General features: G+C 42.7%; 1 protein-coding gene and 1 pseudogene across 1 annotated transcript; one reads left to right on the top strand and one right to left on the bottom strand.

Annotated features, from left to right (window-relative positions):
• Nucleotides 1–3,087: 3,087 nt before the first annotated feature.
• Nucleotides 3,088–22,234, bottom strand: LOC114683862 (nuclear RNA export factor 2-like). The gene is made up of 21 exons (XM_037199158.1): nt 22,065–22,234; nt 13,667–13,850; nt 13,318–13,450; nt 12,687–12,770; nt 12,473–12,577; nt 12,276–12,356; nt 12,083–12,152; nt 11,856–11,944; nt 11,631–11,738; nt 11,353–11,462; nt 9,802–9,838; nt 9,402–9,464; nt 9,264–9,319; nt 9,020–9,127; nt 8,838–8,896; nt 8,627–8,742; nt 8,301–8,343; nt 7,673–7,745; nt 7,116–7,259; nt 3,413–3,470; nt 3,088–3,285 (listed from the first exon to the last, which is right to left on the bottom strand). The coding sequence occupies exons 1-21, from the start codon at nt 22,066–22,068 to the stop codon at nt 3,274–3,276; spliced, it is 1,737 nt and encodes a 578-aa protein (XP_037055053.1). The 5' UTR covers nt 22,069–22,234; the 3' UTR covers nt 3,088–3,273.
• LOC114683869 lies at nt 14,377–14,897 on the top strand (annotated as a pseudogene).
• Nucleotides 22,235–23,688: the final 1,454 nt, after the last annotated feature.

Below are 23,688 nucleotides of genomic sequence, written 5' to 3'. Positions count from 1 at the left end.
CACGTGGTTAAAAGGAAGATTTATTTAGTGGGTAACTTACAAATGAAGGGATAGGTAGGTCGCAGGGTCTGGGGAAGGTGTATCGCAGTCCAGCAGTGTTCTCTGGAGCTCTGCTCGGTCAACCTCCACCATCAAGGGTCCCAGAACAGAGAGAGCACTTGGCCATCCAGATCTCCGTCTCCAGGCGCCTCCCTTGGCCCCACCTTGTAGGTGTGAAAGTTGCCGAAGCCTCAATGGGGGTTGGAACTTCCAGATCAAAGCTGGAATGGCTACCCACTACAGCAAACCTCCCTTCTCTGCTTCTTTTACTGCATAACACTTATCACCATTTAAAATTGACTTGTTGGTTTATTGTCTTCTGCTAGAACATAAATTTTGATCCATGCTTGTCTCTGGCTTAGAATAAAGTGTGTGGCACACTATCATGATCAATTACTATTCTAAAATGAATAAACACTGAAACTATAAATAAATACCACAGGTACTGGGAGTAGCATGGCGGGGGGGGGGGGGGGGGAAGAGCCCTATACACTGCTGGTGGTAATGTAAACTAGTAAAGCCATTTTAGAATGCAGTTACTCCAAAAACTAAAAGCAGAACCACCATATGACCCAGCTATGTCTTTCCTGGGTATAAACTCCAAAGAACTCTTCATTACTACCCCCAGAGACAACTGCATGATCATGTTCATTGCCATACTATTCACAATAGGTAGAAAATTGAGCCAGTCTAGATTTCCATTAGCACATAAATGAATAAAGGTGTAGGACATATGCACAGTAGAATTTTATTCAGCTCTAAGGAAAAATAAAATCATGGTATTTTTTTTTCAGAGAAATAAGTGGTATGATTTATTATCCACATTTTTTTCATCTCTTCTTTTTTTATTTTATTTTTTATTTTTTATTGGCTTGATCTGTTTGCGAGGCATCTAGGCAGTGGTACCAGGTCCTGGGCTCGTTGCATGAGTTAGCTGTTTGAAACCTGGGACTTATGCAGGGACGCTTGGCTCAATCTAGGAGGAGGGGACTGGACCTGCCTGAACTGAGTCTACCAGGTCGATCTCAGTCCTTGGGGGTGGCCTTGATCTGGAAGAGGTGAGACTGGGGGGTGGGCTGGGGGAAGGGGAGGGGGGCAGGAAGGGTGAGAACAAGGGAATCTGTGGCTGTTATGTAGAACTGAATAGTATTGTAAAATAAAATAAAAAAGAAAAAAGAAAAAAGAAAAAATCATGGTAATTTTAGGAAAATGGGTGGAATAGCAATTTTTGGTAATTTTATCCTGACAGTTTTATATATTTATTTAGTGGATTATAGGTATTTCACCCACTTCGCATCCCCCTCCCTCTCCCATTAAAATCCCTCTTTCTAACAAACGGTCCTTTCATGCTTTCTTTCTATGACCCACTATTCATCAGTGAATGAAATGTCAATCTCTCTTTCAACAACCATTAACTGGCAACAGTCTCTCAGGGAGGGCTGGAACCTTGTGGTCCCCTCCCCATTCCCTGATGATATGTTGATGGGGGCTAACCTTGAATGGGTCTTGTGCCTATAACCACAGCTGCAATAAGTTAATCAATTAATGGCTATGTCATGTCAAGAAGACTTCTTTCTGCTGTAAATGTCCATCTGACTCTCCCGACCTTACATATTCTTAGCACTTTGGTTGGTTATGGGTTTCTGCATTAACTTCTGCCATGACCATAAGAAGTTTCTTTGATGAAGGGTGGGCACAGAACTAAATACGAGTATTTAGAAGGCAGTTTAACAACATGAACGTTTAGTAAAAACCATAATAGTGGGGAACTTAAATTTATTATATTAAGCAAAGTAATTTAGATTCAGAGAGTGAAATACAGCATTTTCTCTTATAGGTGGATCCTAGCTCTTAATTTTTATATGTGTGTATATATGTGCATGCAAGGGTGAGCACATGTCTGCAAACTACAAAGGAGATCACCTGAGAGTAAACACGGGTCTTAGGAGAAGGGGGACTGGAAGGGGCATATAAGAGAAAACAGAAGGGGGCCTAGACCAAGGGGTTCAGGGGATGGAGAGGGAAAAGGATCAACAGATTGTGTATGAGAATTCCACTCCGAAGCTTATTTCTTCATTTTAAATTCACCACATATTCTTCAAATCTTAAAAGTGGAAAAACCAGAACTATAAGTGGCAATTGGTAGGAAATCATGCCAAGCACAACAAATTGCAGGCATACCTTGTCAACTGGTGGCACAACACCTGTGTCTTCATTTACAGGCCTCTAATTTAAAAACTTGGTGCCACTATTAGTGGAATTTCAAAAAGTATGCCAGTTTGTTGTCCAAAATACATGCATTACAGAAATAGAGGAAATCCATGTTTGGGGAAACACATTTTGCAGATTTCCCATTTAATACCTGGCTGGAATTCAGAACTACTAATTGACACTCTGTGGAAGGTCCACAGAACGGGCCAACAAGTGAGAGTGTGTACCTCTGCTGTGAACAGGTGTCTGAAGGCCCTCCCTCAAGAGGAGCCTTGGGCCTGGAGCACCCTGAGCCTCTTGGTGAGCAATACTTCCGCAGACAACCTGACCCTCCTGATCCCCAGCAGGGGCTGACTGGTGGGCCACTCCTTGCACAGCAACTTCTAGAAGACGAAAAGCCAGGAGTATTTCTGGGAGCACAGGGAGCTGTGAAAAGGCCCCCTTGCCACCCACTCATGTGCAACTCATAAAACACATGAAGGCATGAATTCAGATGATCAGAAAGAATTAAACCGCGTGCCCTCTCAACTCACCGACTCACTAGCCTGGTGGCAGCCCCTTTGAGGCCCTGATTGTCACATGTATGCTTCTTGCAAGCCTCCAGATAGATAGAGCATCTTGACAGATTTCCTGGTCTGCAAAGGCATTACTGGAAGTATCATGTGTCCTTTGCCATGAGGATTTATTCACAGGTTTCCATGGAAGCAAGCCTGCTAGACGAATGTGGTGAAAGTGGAGGTACACGGGGCCATTAAGTCCTGGCTCCTCTGTAGCAGGAAAAGTGCAATACAGGACACAACATGCAACAATGCTTTTTATTATGCAAACTAAATGGCGCACAGAGGGGGGGGGCAATAGAACAACTGGCCCCAGGGGTGGCTATTTCTTGGCCTATGTGTGTTAAGTCAGCTTCTAATTCAGGTCATGGGCGAGGGTTTAGAAAGAAACAGAAACAATAATGTAGATGTAGAGGACCTCCAAGGGCTCCTTTCAGGACTTTTGCATGAAGAATTCTTTTGAGAGCTAGTCCTTGGTCTGGAGGAAAAGAGTTGGGATATTAGAAGAGCCTGGTACCCTGAGTTCCATCTGCAGGCACTGGGACTCCATCTTGCTGAAGGCCCAGGGACATTTATCTTTCACCCCCTTGATTCTCGGGCCTCACCTGGACTGTACCAAGGACCTCATCATCTCCAATGCTGTCCCACTCGTTCTCAAGATACCTGGCAGGGGATAGTGGGGTGGGGGGAGAAGGACAGGTAACATCCATTATTAACACAAGAAAGATGCAGTGATCACAAAGTGCCACCACTTAACCTATGCTACTCATTTACTGGGACGAGTGTGCCCGACTTAGCACTATTGTAATGGTGAAAAAAGACCTGGTGGAACCCACAATGTTTGTCATCACTTAGGCCCAGAAGAAGTCAAAGCAGAAACACAGGGACATTTCTAATAGCAGACCTTAAAAAAGAAGCCCAAGAAAATAACAAGTGGAAATTGAAAATTACAAAATTTTCCATTGTTTTTAAATTGAGATTTTAGTCGGATCTTAGAATTTACTACTAGCCAGGCAGTGGTGGCGCACGCCTTTAATCCCAGCACTCGGGAGGCAGAGGCAGGTGGATCTCTGTGAGTTCGAGGCCAGCCTGGGCTACTAAGTGAGTTCCAGGAAAGGCGCAAAGCTACACAGAGAAACCCTGTCTCGAAAAACCAAAAAAAAAAAAAAATTATATAGCGGTTACAGTTATCCAATTCCAGAATGTTTTCTTCATCTTAGATAGAAAATGAAGAACAAACATAACCCCTTATCTTTTAGCAGTTACTCCTATATTTCCATTTCTAGATACTATAGTAACCACTGATCTGCTTCGGTGGATCTGGCCTTTTGTTTGAGATGGTCTCATGTAACCCAGGCTGCTGCCCTTGAACTCACTATGTAGTATACAACTATTGTGTTATGCTCCTGCCCCTCCCATCTCTACCTACCAAGTGCTGTAATTATATACATTCATTACAAAGTTCAGATTTATCTGACCTATTTATTTATTCATTTCGTTTTGTTTTTTGAGTCATGGTCTCACTTTGTAGTCCTGTCTGGTCTGTAACTCCCTATGTAGACGAGACTGACTTCAAACTCAGACTCACTGGTCTCTGCCTCCCAAGTGCTAGGATTACAAGCATGCACCACTACACCTGGCCTACATCTTCTTGATTGATGATTGATGTGAAGGTCCGTGCTCACTGTGGATGGGGCCACCCCTGAGCTGATGATCCTGGGTGCTCTGAGCAAGCCAGGAGGTGTAAGCCAGCCAGCATCACCCCTCCATGGCCTCTGCTCTAGATCCTGCCTCCAAGTTCCTGCTTTGTGTTCCTGTCCTGATGTCCCTCATTGATGGGAGTTTGACCTGAGAGTTGCAAACTGAAATAAACTCTTTCCTGTCCAAATTGCTTTTGGTCATGATGCTTTATCGCATCAATGGAAAATTTAACAAAGACAGCAGGTGAAAGGCACTGCCATCAAGTCTGACAACCTGAACTTGATTCCCTGAACTGCACTTGGTGGAAAGAGAGAATTGACTTCTGAAAGGTGTCCTCCAATCTCCACACAGTCCTCATAGCATGCATTTACAAAATATAAGTGACTGTACTGAATTATTTAAAAATGGTACGGGTCTTTTCATTATTAAATTTTAAGAATTTGTCATGTATTTTAGAGACAAGTTATCAAACATACACAAATATTTCTGATTTATTTAATTCATCTTTCATTTTTTTTAGAATTTTTAAATTTTTTAATTGAAAATTTATATAATATATTGTGATCATGGTTTCCTGCCTCCATCTCTTCCCATATCTTCTTCACCTCCCCACCCATCTGATTCCATGCCTTCTTTCTCTCTCTACTTGGAAAACAGGTACATTTAAAAAACTAACAAACCAGAATTTAAAAAAACTGAAAAAGCACAAGAAATACACACACACCATTAAAAAACAACCAGAAACCATAATATACCAGCAGCAATCCAATGAGATTAAAAAAAAAAAGCCCAAACAAAGCAATATGAGACAAAAGAAAATCTTCAAATACACCACTGAGTGTTTCATGTTGACCATTTGTTGCTGAGCATGGGGTCTATCCCTAAGGGTGGTTTATAAAGCCAATAAGACTTCATTGGAGAAAACCCATTTTTTTCTTTGGGACAGGTTATCAATTGGAAGTAGCTTCTTGATCCTTTTTTATTTCACTGATAATATTTTTGAAGCAAAATGATTTGAAAGTTGATAAAATCTACTTTATCTGATTTTACATTTTTTGTATGTTTGTTGCTATATATCAGAAACCATTGTCTAATTCAATAACACAGATCCTCTGTTTTCTTATGAGACTTTTACAGTTCTGAGCCCTGGCTTTTGAGATTTATGCACGTAGTTCTTAGACAGGGTCTCATGTAACCCAGACATATCTTGAACTTGTTATGCAGATGAAGTTGAGAATGAACTTCTATGTACTAGCACTTCAAGTGTGCACAACTCTGCTCAGTTTATGTGGTGCTGGGAATTGACCCCAGGGCTGTGTGCTCCGTAGGTAAGCTCTCTACCAATTGAGCTATATAACTGGCCTGGAACTCATTTTGAGACCGGGTTGCCTTGAACTCAGGGATCCCCCTGCCTCTGCCTCCTGAGTGCTGGGATTAAAGGTGTGTGCCACCACACTTGGCACCAGACCCACTTTTTATTTTATTTTTTGTGTTTTTGGTTTTGGTGTGTGTGTGTGTGTGTGTGTGTGTGTGTGTGTGTGTGTGTGTGTTTCCAGTTTTTTGAGACAGGGTTTCTCTGCGTAGTTGTGGTGCCTGTCCTGGAGCTCACTCTGTAGACCAGGCTGACCTCGAACTCACAGAGATCCGCCTGGCTCTGCCTCCCGAATGCTGAGATTAAAAGCGTGCAACACTGCCGCCTGGCTAGTTATTCTTATATGTGATTCTTTTGTGAGTGGGATAACTAGTTGTCCCTGCACCAGTTGCTGAAAAAGATATTTGTCCCTCTTGGTATTTTTGGTGTATTTGGTTTGAAAATCAATTTTCTATCAATTTGAAAATCCATGGTTTTATATTTTTGAACTTGCACTCTGTCAATTATTCTATGTATCTGTTCTTGGACCTATATATAGCACCTAGCATTTTTTCCTTACACTTTAGTGTAAGTTTATAGTAATTTTGCAGTGAGTTTTCCAAGTATCTTCTTATTTTTCAAGATTATTTTTCTATTATGGGTGCACTTTACCTTCATTTGAATTTTAAGGTTGACCTGCAAGTCTCTACAAAGGCGGTGGCTGAAATTTTTATATGGATTTCATGGGCACAGAACATGAACAAAAAATTGGGGAGTTTGCTCCCCTAATATTGTTAAGTGTTCTAGTTCAGGAACATAAAATACCCATCCATTTAAGTTTTATTTATTTCTGTAATACTTTTCCACATCTTTGCTAAACATCCCTGGGTATGTTTCTTTTTCATGATATTGCAAATGGAATTGGTTTCTAAACTTACTTTTTAATTGTTCATTGCTAGAATAGAGTAATACAACTGAATTTTGTATATAGATTTTTTAACCCTGAAATAAGGCTGACACATCTCATTATTTATACCTTCTAATGTTTTCCTTACAATTTGACACATAGTATATCACGTTATCTGATATAAACATTACACTGTTTTAAATTGCTTATAAAATCACTATACAATTAACACATATTTTTAAAATTTTGGTCCATGACTTGGCCTCACAACATCTGAATAGCTGTAAATTTTTATTAAATTTCTACTTCTTTTAACTCAAGGTTATTGCCAGTGATTCCCAGAACTCACTTCAAATCAGTCTGGGTGGAGGAATCCTTCATCTGCTGACGACTCTGGGCACAGAAGATTGTGGGCATGGTGGTAGAGAAGGCCTTCTTGGTCTCTGAAGGGCTGGCATTCCTCAGGATCATTTCATCATTCACAATGCAAAGCCTGGAAGAAGAGTGGCTTTTCAGAGCAAACCCCTACTCTCTTTGCGTGCTTCATTAGCTGATATCCATTTCCCCTGTCATAGGATTACCTTTTGAAAGATTTCCTATCAGCTTCATTAAATTGTAGATTTAACTCTAGCTTGCTTACCCTTTGCAAAAGAAGTGGCCACTGGCACACTGCACATTTTCAGAGAACACTGCCTCACAGAGAAGACTAATAACTTGCCCAAGGTCACACAGCTAATTAGTGAGTGTCAAGAAAAAAAAAATAAGTCCATGCTCATAATCACTTACTGAGACAACTTCTTAGAGCTACTTTTTTGCACTCTATGGTACTGGGAGTTTCCCAAGAGTATACTAATGCACCACTGGTTAAATGGGTATTTCTATAGCCACGCACAACATAGTACTCACCTGGAATATCTGCCAGTAGTTAAGATGAATGTCCGGGTAAAGGCACGAATACATCCCTCAGACTTTCCTTCCACTTCAATGGCAACAAAACAAACAAACAAACAAACAAACCCACTGGGGTTGCACATGATTTAAAAACTCACACACCATTCCCCAATGAGTGTCTGACCAGATACTCCGTCACTCAGAAGGAAGTCATACTGGGACAATTTTCACTGAGAGTCAGGAGAAGATTCAGGGAAAGAGGGAAATAATAGAAATACTCAGTTTTCCATGATAGGGCCCCCTTAATGTAGACTAGTTTCCTTGACAAATTTAATTCACTTTATCCCTATGTCCTAGCTGCCTAAGGAATGGCTATTATTAACCGCGTTGGGGAAATGAGGAAACTAAAGGGTTAATAGGTCACAGTTCAGAAGTTAAAGACTTGAAATGAGAACAATCAAACTCTATAGCCGTAATAATGCCTGTACTGTGCAGGGCAGACAGACATGGGTGGAAAACAACGTGTGGGAAGCAATGAATCAGTAAGGAAGAGAAGAGAATGAAAAGGAAACAGGAGGGTGGGGAGCTGGCAAGGTTCTGGCAGGAACCTCTGCTAAGAGAAAGGAGCCCCCAAAACACTTACTTTCTTTGAACACCCCATTGACAGAAAAGCAGATCATCTTTTCCTGAAAAGAAAGAAAATAGTAGCTGGGCAGTGCTGGTGCACTCCTTTAATCCTGGCACTCGGGAGGCAGAGGCAGGTGGATCTCTGCCAGTTCAAGGCCAGCCTGGGCTACAGAGGGAGATCCAGGACAGACACCAAAACTACACAGAGAAACCCCGTGTCAAAAAAAACCAAAAGAGAAAAAAGAAAAGAAAATGGTAAACTAAGGCTTTGACTATTCTTCCAAAACTTCTTACTTACTTGTACCTTTCTGATCATGCCTAAGGGAAGAAAGAGGTACTCACTGTCTGGGCACACATGTCCACTACACAGGAATATAAATCGTGCTGAGTTTTTGGCAGTTCATGAAGGCAGGTTACAATGTTACATTTTTTGTGCTTCAGCAGCCGCAACCGCAAATCTGTGTAAAGTAGAGAATCAAAGATGGGCGTCATTATACCCCACTGGACCGTGAACCGTTTCATTCCCTTCCTGACAACTTCACTGCATCCTTACAGGAGTCCTTGAGCTTCATCATATTCCTACTATCCTTGCAGTATTCTTCTAAACTTCTTCTAGGGGAAAAAAAGAAGAACAAGCAGGTAGGTATTTCAGTCATTATGGGTGTGTTTTCCCCCTTGTGTCTGCTAGAGGTGGAACCTGCTGTCCCAGAATAAAGCATCAGCTGTGATACTCACATGTCTGGCTTGTTGGAGTTGAAGGTAATGGTCATGGAGAAGCAGGCGTCTGCATGGTAAGCAGTGAGGAGACTGCGTCGATCACCATAGTCGTAGATCAAGTAATACCTGTGAGAAGTGCAGCCAAGGGAGCAGTCTACCTCTAGTCCATGTCCCAAGTGATACCTGAAAACTCTTAGAGCAAACTTGTGCTAAGACAGCTCAGCCTAGCCTTCTACTTTCTCACACTCCTGGGGTTACTCACTGAAGCATAAATTGCATGACCAGATTCTTCAGACTTTCAGATCCTCTATAGCTTTCCTGAAATGAAAGACACTTTTAAACTACATGGTTGACAAAAACTTCACTTGCAACTCCTTGAATCTTGATGGTCCCTTCTCACCTTACGTGGTTTTATTATTTCCAAGGTGTCTTCGTCAACTGTTGGGAATAACTTCCAGCCATCCTGCAGGAAAGAAGAAGTTAGGAACACAGAAGAGGGACATGGCATATGATGCCCTAGGAGCTAAAGACAACAAAGAACAAGGATAAGAGCCAGGTGTGATATGGACCAAGAAATAGCATGGGCTGTTAGATTACAGTGAATGTCTGAAAGATATCTCCCCCTTCCTCCTCCTTCTGTCTTTCTCTGCTTATGGGATTCCCCTCTCCTCGAAAGAAAACATCCATGTTTTTTTTTTCTTTCAAGAATCCATAGCACTTAAAAAGAATACTAGTCTGACACACACGTTTGAAGGTCTTGTATTTGAAGAAGAGGAGACAAATTGAAGCTAGGACCTTACCAAGTGTAACAACTCTGGGAAGCAGTTCAGAACAGCACTGTTGAAAAACCAAAAACCAAAAGAAGTGACTGACGGTTCAAGTCTTTGCAGCGTAGCATTTCTCCCCGTGTCCCCACCTGCCCCTGGCTCTCCCTCTTGTTCTTCTCTCTCTTCTTACCTGCCTCCCATGCCTGGGTAACTTCCACCCACATTTCACTGGCCCCCTTCTCAAGGGCCACAAGAAGCCACGTTGGGAGCCCAGGGCCCAGGGCTTCCTCTTCTCCCTGCATCCCCCCTCTTCCTCAGAGTCTTCAGAGAAGGCCTTTAAAGGAGCAGGGCATAGAACTGGATGGAGCTCGGGGCCCTGTGACCTTGCCAGGGGTCCGGGTGTCTTTGAAATGCTGGGCTCAAGAGGCAAGGAGGAGATGGCAGGGGGATAGTAGATGGTGACAGAAGTGGTAAGGGGAGAATGGCGAAGGACAAGAGGGAGACACGGGAGAGGAAAGGCAAAGGAGACAGAAGGAACAATGCAAAGGGAATGGGAGATGTTCTGTCTAGCCTGGGACAGCAGGTTTAGGGTCATATAGGACAAAAGGGCTCCCCTGCAGGGGCATTTCCTTCATACCTGCTGAGCTAGTCCAGGGACTCAAAGCAGGAATGAAAACAAGCATCCTACTGAACCTGGCAGGACACACAGTCTCTAATTTTCCTGAGTGAGCTGAGGATAAAGAGCATCCCTGGAGGCAAGAGTCATTCCCCAGAATCAGAAGTGATATGAGTGCGTTCCCAGCTCAGCATGGCATGGAAACCCTATGGCCTCCCATTATGATCACTTGGTTCTCTCCTGAATACTCTTGTGTACCTGTGCCTGTCTGAATGTGGGTCCTATCCAAGGAATCAGCTTGCCTGTCTCAGGCTACCCAAGGCTTAGATGCTAGGTAGGATGATGAGCAAGGTAGGTTGTTGGTCCATAGGTATAGGCAGGGAAGGAAGGAGGGGTGGAGGCATCACGCCAGACCTTCTGTCTCCTCAACCTCTGCAGCACTCTCCCCTTCCTGCTACAGGAGCCTTCAGCTCCCCAGTCATGGCCCAGTCCTGGATCCCTGATCCAGAGAGCCCAGGTTTTCCCCCCAAAAAAGACAGAGATCCCAGCAGTAGATCAGAGGAAGCGATGTCCACATCAGCATCACCTAGGATCTCAGCCCCAGCCTAGGGCAGGACAACCTCTAGGGCAGCCTGGGACAGAAGAGGGGACCATTCAGGAACAAGATCTGGAGGCTCCTCTCAGGACCAGGGAGGAGGCCTGGTGCTGTCGAGATGAGGAAAGGCAGGGCCTGCTGGAGGAGGCCGAAAACTCACACAAGGGAAACAGGGCCCACGATAAGTGGAGGGGGGGGATGCAGGAGACAAGGAGGCCTGTGAGCACAGCTGAGCATAGAGAGAGGGGGCAGGGGAGAGGCCCTATGGTCCTTCCCGAGGACCAGGCCTGCTTCCTCCCACAGAGAGTCTTTCAGGCTACCAGGAGGCAGTGGTGTCCATGAAAGGGAAGAGGTGTCCGCAAGCATGAAGTACCTCACATAGGCAGAATGGTCTGGGAAGGTGCTGCACAAGGGGTTCCCTTCCAGCCACAGCTCTTTCAGCTTCAGCCCTTTCATCTTCTCCAACTCCCACGCAGTCTTCAGCTGAGAAAGAATGGGGAGAACTGGTAAAGTGCCCCATGAAGAGACATATGTCTAGGACCTCGCACCTTGAGCCGCTACCCTCACACAGAGGCACCTTCCTTGCCTCTTGCAGTCACACATCACAGTGTACACTGCCTTCCACCCGCAGCCCAAATCTTATCCTCTTACCAAATTTCTTGAAAGGTCCAGAATCTTGACTTGCGGGGCCCTCTCTATTAATTCAGACAGACCATCTAGCCAGTATATTTTGTTGTTGCTCAAGTTCAAGGACAGGAGCTTTTGGGAGCAAGATTTAGCATTATCATTACTATATACTTCCTCAGAGACAAACCTCCTTGCGCTCCATCCTATCTAGCCCTCCACCAAATATCATCACTGGCTATATGGCCTCACCTCAGGATAATCCACTTGGATGACCTGAAGGGTAGCAGTCATGCAGCTTCTTCGGTTCAGAAATATGTCAATCCCGTGATCCGTTAAGTCTTCAGGAAGTGAAGAGAAAGTAATTAGTAGGTGAAGAGAGGTCTGTCTGGACCAGCACCAGTGCAGACCCCTTCTTGGGTTACCATTGTCTTCCTTCTAGAAGACCTATGACCTACAGTTATTGCTGCCTGTCTTACCTGGGTCAAAGCGAAACTTTTTGAGGTACAGAGATTTACGGGAGACATTATATCGTTTCTTCATGCTCAGCTGCAGGGACAGATATGAAGAGAGAGACTCTGAGGCTCTGGGGTCTTGGTGACAGAAACTTCACTGAGATGGGGAAATGGGGAATCTAGGAAGTGGAAGCAATGTGTCTCGAGTCTGACTTACCTTTAGAATCTGCATCTGTTCTGATGTTAACTGGTACTGCACAGATAAAGGCTCAGTAGATGAATTAACATAGATAGATATCTGTGTAAAGGGAGGGTAGGATAAGCATCAGGATGTCCAGTCCCAGAGAGAGACTCAGTCCTGGCCTGGCTTCATCTATGCAAAAAGTAGTTAAAAGGAAGTCCACCAACACCAACCTTTCTGTTTTCCTCATCACTCAGCTGGTAGTTTATATTCTTCAGTTCATGGGCGCTTCTGGGATTTTGGACAAAGAATTGAATCTGGTTTCTGTTGTACTGGAACTATAAGGAACAGAGACAACAACAATGATGCTGGAGACAGGTCATCCTGCAGTGACCCCGGCCTCTCTTTACCCCAGGTACACACACTGGGATTCAGGTTATCTCTTACATCAACTGGTGTGAAGGCCACACTGCAATGGCTCTGGAGTAAATTGATTATCCACATCTTGCTGTACTTTCTCCCATTTGGAATCTGTGGGCAAAACCAAGGAATAATAGAGAAAAGAAACACAATATTAAGAACGCAGATAAAATGTAATGTTTTATCCTGACCTACTCTTTCTAAAGACTTGTAACGTGGAGACAATTGACACAAGTTCTCTTTCCTTCCTTCCGTCCCTTCCTCTCCCTCCTTCCCAAGTTTCTTTCTTTCTCTGTGTAGCTATCTTAAATTGTCCCTTCTCTATATTTCCATGTTTATATTCCAAACCATAAAAGCCAGTTACTCAAAACTTACCTCACTTTTATAAGCTTCCAGGTGATTCTAAACTATGTAAGACTTACCTGGCTGTCTGACAAGATTTCACTGCTGTCAAAATCTCAGTTTGAACCACACTGAGATAAGCAGGGGAGAGCTTCTCCATGTTCTCTAGAGTTACCTCCATCTTCGGCTTCCTCCTGTGACCTTACCTTCTTGTACCCAGCTTGCTGGCGTTTTATTCCTTTTGCTGAAGATGTGATCCAAGTTACACCACCTGACCTGCCTCCCTTGCACATTATTCACCTATGAGTACACTCACTGTGATCTTGAACCAGCCCCCTAAGGCTTCATCCTCTACACTATCGTTCAATTCGTCCTCTGGAAAAATTATATCGTGGCATTCAGCGTAGCATGTACCATCATCTTCATTGACTTGGAAGAGAGAAGAGTTGCTGTGGAGAAATTGATAGAAAGATCTATTTATAAATACTTAGAATTGCTACAAGTCTATTGAAAAGCACCAATCTTGATTCATTGATAAACAGCTCTCTAAGCAAGACTTTCATCACTGCTCACTTTGTTTTGAAATAAGAGAAAAATTATAGAGTGGAAAAGTTGTACAATCTCGAGGGATACTACATGAAAGCCAGCTTGCCTATATTACTTACTACAGTATTTGAGGGTCACTGCAGGCATCCTTTATCTGAATGTTTCCATCACTGTCCTGGAGTTGTGGACATAGAAGATTGTCCTCATGATATTCGTCATGAGGGCTCTCCTTACTAGAACTTTCTTGGGAAGAACTCACATCCTTCTCCTTTTCTTGGAGAGGGATTGTCTCATCATTTGGGTCTGGAATTGAGAAGAAAGACACAAGTTTCAGCACACATTGATTAGCTATACTCAACACAGTTTGAAAAAAACAATAATTAAAAACAAAGCAAACTCAAAGTCAGCAGAAGCAAATTTTAAAGATTAGAGATAAATTAAAATAAAAATTTAAAAAGTAATGTAGAGGATCAATTTAAATCTACTTGTAGGACTCCTAGCGGTGGAAGCAGGGCCTGTCCCTAATGCTTGGCTGGCTTTTGGAAACCTATTCCTCATCCTGGGTTGCCTTGCCCAGCCTTGATGCAAGGAGAGGAGCTTAGTCCTACCTCAACTTGATATGCTATGCTTTGTTGACTCCCATGGGAGATCTGCCCCTTTCTGAAACAGAGGAGGAGTGGATGGAACAGGGAGTGCAGAAGGGATGGGGGGGGGGGCAAAAAGAGAAGAGGGAGGAGAAACTGTGGATGGTACGTAAAATAAATTTAAAAAAATAAAAATAAAAGGAGAAGGCGAGCCAGCCTCCGTCTCTGACCTGGCGGCCCCCACGATGTTGATGCCCAAGAAGAACCGGATTGCCATCTATGAACTAACTCCTTTTCAAGGAAGGAGTGATGGTTGCCAAGAAGGATGTCCATATGCCCAAACACCCCGAGCTGGCCGACAAGAACGTGCCCAACCTTCATGTAATGAAGGCAATGCAGTCTCTGAAATCCCGAGGCTATGTGAAGGAGCAGTTTGCCTGGAGGCACTTCTATTGGTACCTTACCAATGAGGGCATCCAGTATCTCCATGATTACCTCCACCTCCCTCCAGAGACTGTGCCTGCCACCCTACGCCGCAGCCGTCCTGAAACTGGCAGGCCTCGGCCCAAAGGTCCAGAGGGTGAGCAACCTGCAAGGTTCACCAGAGGGGAGGCAGACAGAGACACCTACAGAAGGAGTGCTGTGCCCCCTGGTGCCGACAAGAAAGCTGAGGTGGGGGCAGGCTCGGCCACCGAATTCCAGTTTAGAGGAGACTTTGGTTGTGGACATGGGCAGCCACCTCAGTGAACTTTAAGATTGTAATGCTTTGATTAAACTTTAAAGAAAAATGAAAAAAAAAGGAGAAGGCATGCATGATAAAAAAAAATCAATTTAAAAAGAGTTAGGTTTTTTGAAAGGACATAGTTAATAAATATTTAGCTAGACTAACAAAGGAAAAAGACCTAAGAACTGACAAATAACTAAATAAATGAAAAAGAAGACATTAGAAATGATATACAAATGGGTTTAAGAAAATACTATGACTGATTATATACCACAACTGGAAAGCCTGAAAGAAATGGAGAAATTTCTGAACACATATAAACTACAAAATTTGAATCAAGAAGAAACAGAAAGTATAATTAGCAGTAATCAAAAGCATTTATGTAAAAAATGTTCTGAATCTGATGGTTCACAGCTGAATTCTACAAACCAGTTAAAGAAGAACTAACCTCCAGTTTTCTGGAACCATTCCAAAAATTATAATGAAAAGAACTTTGAGAAATTTCCTTTACAAAGCCAGAATGATCCTTATGACAAAACTAAAGAGTTAAAAGTAATTTATTTTAGTATATATATATATATATATATATATATACACACACACACACACACACACACACACACACACACACACACACAAGGTTTTTGCCTGCATGTATGAATATGGACCACATGCATGCCTGATGCCCTAGAATTGGAATTACAGATGGCTGTGAACCACTATGTGGGTGTCAAGATCTGAACCCAGGTCCTCTGAAAGAGTAGCAGGTGCTCTATGCCACTAAAGACATTTTCTTTTCCTTTGAAGGGTTTTTATTCATAGATGATGTTAATCATGGCTTTGGGATACTTGTTGGTTGCAAATACAATTTTATATAATTTGATAATCATCAATTTTTCTGAAATATTGTCAGCAAGAGTAGAATTAATGAACCGCATATTCAAATACACAGCCACCTAGAAGTGTGCACATTAAATTAGAAGATTTCTTTTTTTATTATTTATTCTTCTCTCATACATTTCAAAGTTTCCCCTCCCTCTACTTCTCCCAATCTCCTCTCCATGTCCCCTCTCCTCCAGATCCACTCCTCTTCAGTTTCCCTTCAGAAAAGGAGCAGGCCTCTGTTGTGGGATGGTCTGTATGTCAAATTACTCTGATTTGTCAATAAATAAAACACTGATTGGCCAGTGGCTAGGCAGGAAGTATAGGCGGGACTAACAGAGAGGAGAAAAGAAAGAACAGGAAGGCGGGAGGAGACACTGCCAGCCACTGCCAGGACAAGCAACATGTAAAGATTCCCGTAAGCCATGAGCCACGTGGCAAGATATAGATTTATAGAAATGGATTAATTTAAGCTATAAGAACAGTTAGCAAGAAACCTGTCACAGCCATACAGTTTGTAAGCAATATAAGTCTCTGTGTTTACTTGGTTGGGTCTGAGCGGCTGTGGGACTGGTGGGTGACAAAGATTTGTCCTGACTGTGGGCAAGGCAGGAAAACTCTAGCTACAGGCCTCCCAGGGTTATCAACAAACATGGCATGACAAGTTATAATAAGACTAGGCAGCTGGGTGGTGGTGGCGCACACCTTTAGTCCCAGCACTTGGGAGGCAGAGGCAGGAGTATCTCTGTGAATTTGAGTCCAGCCTGGTATACAGAGCAAGTTCCAGGATAGTCAGAGTTACACAGAAAAACCCTGTCTTTAACAAAAACAAAAGACTAGGCACATACCCTCATATCAAGGTTGGATGAGGCATCCCCACTCCCACAAGAAGACCAAGCTACACAATCATAACCTATATGCAGAGGACCTAGATCAGACCCATACAAGCTCCTTTTAATTGTCAATTCAGTCTCTGTGAGCCCCTATGAGCCTTGCTTAACCACTCAAGATATTTTTTCAAAAGACAACTACAATACTAATGAGGTTGAGGCAGGAGAATAATAGATTTGGGGCTAATCTAGAGTACACTGGGAGACCGTGTCAAAAGAAGTATTTAAAAGCAGGCAGGGAGGAAGGAGAGGAAAAGAGAGCAGGGGAGATTGGAAGGAAAGGAGGGAGGGAGGGAAAAAGAATACAAGGATAAAGGGAAGGAGGGCGAGTGAAATCTGTAGACCCATATCCTGATGATTCAAATACTATCAAATCAAACCTGGTGGCACAGGACTGTAAATGAAGATACTGGAAAGGCTGAGGAAGAAGGACCTAAAATTCAAGGGCAGTCTACTTAACAGAATATGGCCAAGGCTAGTTTGGGCTAAAAACAGTTACGAGAACAGCTTGGTCTACATAGTTCCAGGACAGCCAGAGTTACATAGTGAAACCTTGCCTAAAAAAAAAAAAAAAACCACACACACAAGCAAGTAGTGAGGAAAGGGGAAGTAAATGGGGAAGAGGGGAAGGAGGGAGGAAGAGAGTAGAGAGATGGAGAAAAAGTAGGGGAAAGGAGGGAAGGCATGGGAAGAGGGAAAGGACAGGGAAGGGGTGGAGGGAGAAGGGGAGGAGGGAGGGAGGGCATGGCGAGAGGGAAAGGGTGGAGGGCGAAGAAGACAGAGAAGGAGGAGAAGGAGGGGCCAGAGATGGGAGATGGGGAATGAAGGACAGCAGCAAGCTGTCAGTGGTAAAGACACAGAGGGAAGCAGAAATGAATGCAGCACCTTACAGCAGGACACAATCTCTGCAGGGTCTTCTCCTCCACCAAGGATTTTCCCCTCTGGCCTTAAAGATCTTATGAGTAAAGTGAAACTTTCAGCTGGAACATTTCCTCTTCTGCCCTAAGAATTTCTAGCTCAGTCTTTTTACATTTGTCTACCAACACTTCCGCACACTCTTATTTATAACGTGGAATCAGGATAACTATCTGGAGTCTAAACACACATAGCAAAATAATCCATATTCGCAGGTCAGAGATGGAGGAAGTACTTCATGACAGTGAGTGTATATTTTCTGCATATTGGGTACATCTTTGGAAAATAACACAAGTTAGTTGGAACCACCTTAGCTTTGCCAGTTTTCAAGCATCTTCCACAAGGCCACATCTATTACTTTTTTTATGTTTTCATTTCAGGCACAATAAACCAGTAAATACTGACTTAGAATTTATGCCCCCTCTCTCCTCAAAATAAGTGTACCTCTAATCCCACCACTTCGCACCTCCTCCGTTGTAAGCCCCCAGGCCAGATCACCACTGCTTATCTCCTGGATTATACAGCCTTCCTACTGCAAGCCCCCTGCTCTCCCACTTGTTCATCACTCTCTTCTCCACAATGTAGTAGCAACGGTGACTTTTTTTTCCAAAATCACAAGTCAAATCTTACTCAGAAGCTTGAAGGCCCTTACTACATTAAGAGCTGTACAATCAAAATATACTTCAAAAAGTGACAATAGAAAAGAACTTTACTGGTGACATGTGGTGAACACAAGAAAGCCATTTTGTTTTTATGAAAAATTTAAGAGGAGAATCAAATATTTACCCTCCCTTTCTTGTACAGGCTGTATACAAAGAACGAAACACTGTTGGTAAGAGCATGCCATTATAATAATATTTTCTCAAGTTGGGTAATAACGGTGCACTCCTTTGATCCCAGCACTTGGGAGGCACAGGCAGGCAGATCTCCATAAGGCCAGCCTGGTTTAGAGAGAGAGAGAGAGAAAGAGAGAGAGAGAGAGAGAGAGAGAGAGAGAGAGAGAGAGAGAGAGAGAGAGAGAGATATATCCAGGACAGCCAGGGCTACAGAGAAACTCTGTCTCAAAAAAAAACAAAACCAACCAAACAAAAAAGAATATTTATTCTAATACATAAAGAAATTAAAATAAAATTTGATAATAATTATTTAAAAGTTAATAATTAAAGGGTATATAAAAGGATAGCAATATCTAGTAAAAACATTCACATCACAAAAAGGGAAACAACCAAATATCATGACTCTTCTTATGGGTACCATTTATGAAGTATTTGTACCCCAACATTAAACTTTAATTTGATTAAGTTTTAGCAGCAATTTGGTATTTATTTTAATCATCATGGAGTATAATGGACCAAATGCATGATAAATGATTTAGTCTTTAAAAAAAATTAATCAATCAAGAGAGAAAGAGAAGGCGGTGATATATAAATATACTAAATGCTGTATATTTGCAGTGTATTGAGTGCATTATGCATATAAATGTGTTTGCAAGATGCAATTATATGGCAAAATACCTGTGATGTGCTTTTTCATTTAACAATTTCATATCGCTAAATTTTCAGAAATAATAATTAATTGAACTTTGTCATTTACTAAATCAATATGCTATTTCTTTAAAGGCATTGTACAAAAAATTAAAGCTACCATCACTTGATTACCACAGTAAGAAGCAAGAATTGAGCTTCACTGGGCCGAAGGCTTAGTAAAGAATGAATATTCTTAATTGAAAAATATCTATTTTCAAATATTCCAAAAGGTCTAAATAAAAATTTCTATAACAAATGCTACTGAGCACAGGATTACACACAAACTCTACATACATTTTTATAGTGTATGCGATAATCCTGTGAGTGGGTTTAGGTCAAAACACAAATTTTCCACTTTAAGAGTTTTTTTAAAGTGGCATTTAACAATAAGCATTACACCTATTTGCACAGTAAAAGTGAGTATGCTGAGCAGTTTTCTTCACCAGTTAGTTCACTAACAATGTATTCAAGTATGCTGGGATGGAGAGGTGGCTCAGCAGTTAAGAGCACTAGTTGCTCATCCAGAAGACCCCGATTCTTAACAGTACCCACATGGCAGCTCACAACTGTCTGTAACTTCAGTTCCAGGGAATCCAATGCCTCTTTCTGGCTCTGCCAGGCATACATGTGCTGTGCATATATACGTGCAGGCAAAAGACTCATACACTTGAAATAAAATAAAAATATAAAATATTCATATCTTTTGAAAAAATATTCATTTTTGAAAGTTACCCTTTATAATGTTTTTACAACATTGCCTGTAATAAATACATATATTCACACAAGTCAGGAGAATGTTGAGAAGCAAGGGTTCACATTTTTTAAAAAAGTAAAGTTATCCCAAGATATCAAAGAACTCACAGTGTAGTAAGATGTTGCATGCCAAAGGCTGGAAAAAAGGGAAAACTCAAAGTGACCTTAATCCTTGGGTCTTAAAAAAAAAAATTATCAGCAGTCTCCAGGGCTGCAGTTAAGAGCATTTATTCTTGCAGAGAACCCAGGTTCAATTTCCAGGACCCACATGGCGACTCATAACGGCCTGTAATTCCATTTCCAGGGTACCTGATACCTTCTACTGGCCTTCATGATCACCAGCCATGCAGGATGCTCACAGACATACATACAGGCAACACACACACACACACACACACACACACACACACGCACACGCACACGCACACGCACACGCACACGCACACAGAGCAGTAGTCGATTTCTTGAGGAGGCATAGAAGACACTGAAGCGCTGTGAATCAATGTATGCTAAATGTCCACAGAGCCATAGTGGTAACAGGAAAAAAAGTGAATTTGTGCCTGCTAAAGAAAGCCAACTGCATAAACCACTCTGATTTAGCTCTTAATCTTTGAAGGTTGGGAGAGAGCTAGCTCCCTGGGAAAATGCTTCCTAGCATCTGGGGAAGTCATAGTGGTACCAAAATCTAAAACCCTAAACCAATTACATCAAGTGGGTACATCCTAACTGGAAATACATCGGTCCTTCAAGAGACAGACAAAATTTTCATCCGAATAACTCAAACACTCATGAGGTTTATGAGATTTGCAGGCTCTGGTTTGTTTCGCTTTGTGCGTGTTGTCCCAAACAAAAGTATTTTTTAGTGAGGCTTCCACCTGCGACATCTGAGTGCCTACTGGCCATGCTGGTCACTGGTCGTGGTAGAGCTGTGTGCATATGGTTTTAAGGGCTGGGCCTTTAGAGACCTGGCAACTCAGGGTCTCTGAAGTCCTCACCCCAGCAGTTAGGCCTAGTTCTGCGCCCTGTGGCAACTACAATGGGCCGCAGCAGACAGTTCAAGGGGTTTTTGTTTGTTTGCTTGCTTGCTAGAAAATAGCAAAATTCTCCCCTGAAGGAGACGAATTCATCCTACTATCAAAAAAAATGTACAGTATATTATATGTGGTTCCCTGAAAAAGAAATGAATTAGCAACTAAAAGTTAAGCATGAAATCCATCTAATGGTATTATTGTCAATAAAATAAAATCAAATGAAACCTTCAGCCAATAATTGTAAAATACATAAAAAGGGCAGAATTCTGAGAACTCAAAAAAAAAATGTGGTACCAGAAATTAAGAACAACCACATCAGCAACATAACAACAGACATACTAAAAAAGAAATGAAAGTGGATTTGGAAAGGATTTCAAGAAAATGTTCAGAATGAGGTACATGAAGAGATAAATTAAATCACAGATTCACGACGAGATGGGGCAAAATTAAAGGGGTAAGCAAACGAAACATATTTAAGGCCTTAAAAAAGGTAGGAGAATGGTGTCGAAACGGAATTTCAAGATCAAATAATTGAGAAATTTTAAAAAGGCGCAGTGGGACAGGAGTGAAACAAAACCCAAGCCTGCTCCAGTAAAGCTTTGAAATTCAAACAGTTATAATATTCGAAAAGATATCCTCAAGTGAACAAGTGAACATGTTCGACATTTTAGAATAGATGGCCAGCTGGGCCAAAAGGTGGCTGCGAAGATTCAAGGGCAACTGTGGGTTCCGCGTCCCTCTGCCTGCATTATGAATGTTAATTTTCAGTTTTCCGCCAGCCGTCTCCCCGCCCCTGGTGTCTGCGAGGACTCAAGGGCGACTGTGGGTTCCACATCCCTCCACTACTTGCACTATGAATGGTAATTTTCAGTTTACCACCCGCCATCTCCCCGCACCTCCCCGCACCCCACCCCCACCCCCTACGCCGCAGCCGGCAAACAATTTTCGGCTTCAAATGGCGGACCTCAGAAAACCAAATGTCTCAAAACTTTCCCTTTAAACTCTAAGAATAGCTCAGCTCAGCCATGACCCTGGCCATCCCCGTTTGGGAGGGACGTTTTCCCATGATAATCTACGCAGCTTCACCAGGTCTCTGTGAGTTGAAAACAACAGGCCTGGGTCCTCACTACGGAGGCACCCATTTTCTAAGGCATCATGGGGGTTTGAAAGCGGGAAGCAGAATCCTCTCTGCCTCAAGCTTGACCAACTCACCCATGGCTGGCTTCTGAGGGCAGTGACTCTTCAATATTGTCCTCACACAGTTTCCATAAGGAGAAACTGTGTAGTCACGATCTGGCACCTTAGAGATCCAAGAAGGTGGCAAGGAGCAATGGCGACCTCCGACCGCTTTCTAGAAGACAAAGAAAATAGGACCCTTACAGGAAATGCCTTCTCCAAAATCACATCACGAGGTCGGGGGAAGAAAATGTAACTTTCTGTTCTTACACCCCTGTGTTTGCAGGCAATGGAACGTTCAGCGAGCCTTCTGCAACCCCTGCAGATGTTGTTCGTTACATTCAGGGGGCCTGAAGGGTAATTCGTTACATTCAGCAGCCCGGCGAAGGTAGTTTTTTACAGTATGGAGGCCGGCATAGGTCATTCTTTACAGTATGGGGGTCTGCAAAAGTCGTTCTTTATATTCAGGAGACCCACAAAAGGTAGTTTTTTGCATCCAGGAGGCCTGCAAAGATGATTCCATACAGTCCGGGGGCCTGTAACTTCTGACTAGCTGTGTCGGATGACTATATACTTTCGTGGAACTCAAGCCGAACTAAAGCATCACCTGCTGCTTTTGCTCCCCCAAATTGTGATGATTTGATGAGATGCAGGAGTTTAACTGGCATGTTTCAGAAGTACCTGGTGCCCCCAGAAGTCAGAAGAGAGTGCAGGATCCCATGGAACTAGAGTTACAGATTGTTGTGTGGAGGACAGAGCCCAGGTTCTCTACAAGAGCAACAAGTGCTCTTAACTGAGGCGCCATCTCTGCAGCCTCAGCTTGTTTTTTGTTTTATTTTATTTTATTTTGTTTATTTGTTTGTTTGTTGATTTTAGTTTTTAGAGATCTGGTTTCTCTGTGTAGCCTGGCTGTCCTGGATCTCGCTCTGTAGACCAGGCTGGCCTCGAACTCACAGAGATCCGCCTTCCTCTGCCTCCCGAGTGCTGGGATTAAAGGCGTGCACTGCCGCCACCGTTGCCATTGTTGCCCGCTGCCGCCGCTTCTGCCACTGCCACCACCACCAGGCTTGCTCCTGCTGTCTTTAACTATTACTCTCTACCCTGTGTTTTTTGAGACACGGTTTCTCACAACCTGAAACTTGCTGAGCAACACTCACTTTTAACCTTTCTTTCTCTGTGTGTCTTGCATCCACCCCTCCACACACACTTTCAGAATAATAAAGATGTGGGGGGAGAACCAGAAGAAAATTGTTTATATTGTTAAGGGAATAACCATTAATATTTATTTGCTTTATAAAAATTAAAAGTTTACCTTGTATTAGTTTTATAGCATAAAATATATTTGAGAAATATTTCAATTTTACATGATTTACAGGCCTCTGAATTTGCAGAAACACTCCTGGGAATTTATCATAACAAATTTGTTAACTGAGGACTGAAGAGATTACTCATTAGTTAAGTGTTCTTGCTGTTCAAACACAGAAGTTTGAGTTTAGACCCAAGTATCCATGTAAAAAGTTGAGTGTGGCCATGCAGATTCCTGTAACACCTGTACTGCGCAATTTAAAGTGAGGGAAGACCCAAACATCACTGGGGCTTGCAGATAGCCAGCCTAGCTCCAGGTTCAGTGAAAGCTCCTGTCCCAAAGGAGTCAGGTGGA

Source organism: Peromyscus leucopus, chromosome X, assembly GCF_004664715.2.
Source record: "Peromyscus leucopus breed LL Stock chromosome X, UCI_PerLeu_2.1, whole genome shotgun sequence".
In the NCBI taxonomy this organism is placed as follows: Eukaryota; Metazoa; Chordata; class Mammalia; order Rodentia; family Cricetidae; genus Peromyscus; species Peromyscus leucopus.
The sequence above is the reverse complement of the archived record's forward strand: the minus strand, read 5'-3'. Positions and strand labels throughout refer to the sequence as shown.

Coding starts and splice junctions, on each gene's coding strand:
- LOC114683862 (XM_037199158.1), bottom strand. Junction 9,128..9,263: donor GTCATGCAATTTATGCTTCA/GTGAGTAACCCC, acceptor CACTTCTCACAG/GTATTACTTGATCTACGACT. Junction 7,260..7,672: donor ACTACTGGCAGATATTCCAG/GTGAGTACTATG, acceptor CTCTTCTTCCAG/GCTTTGCATTGTGAATGATG.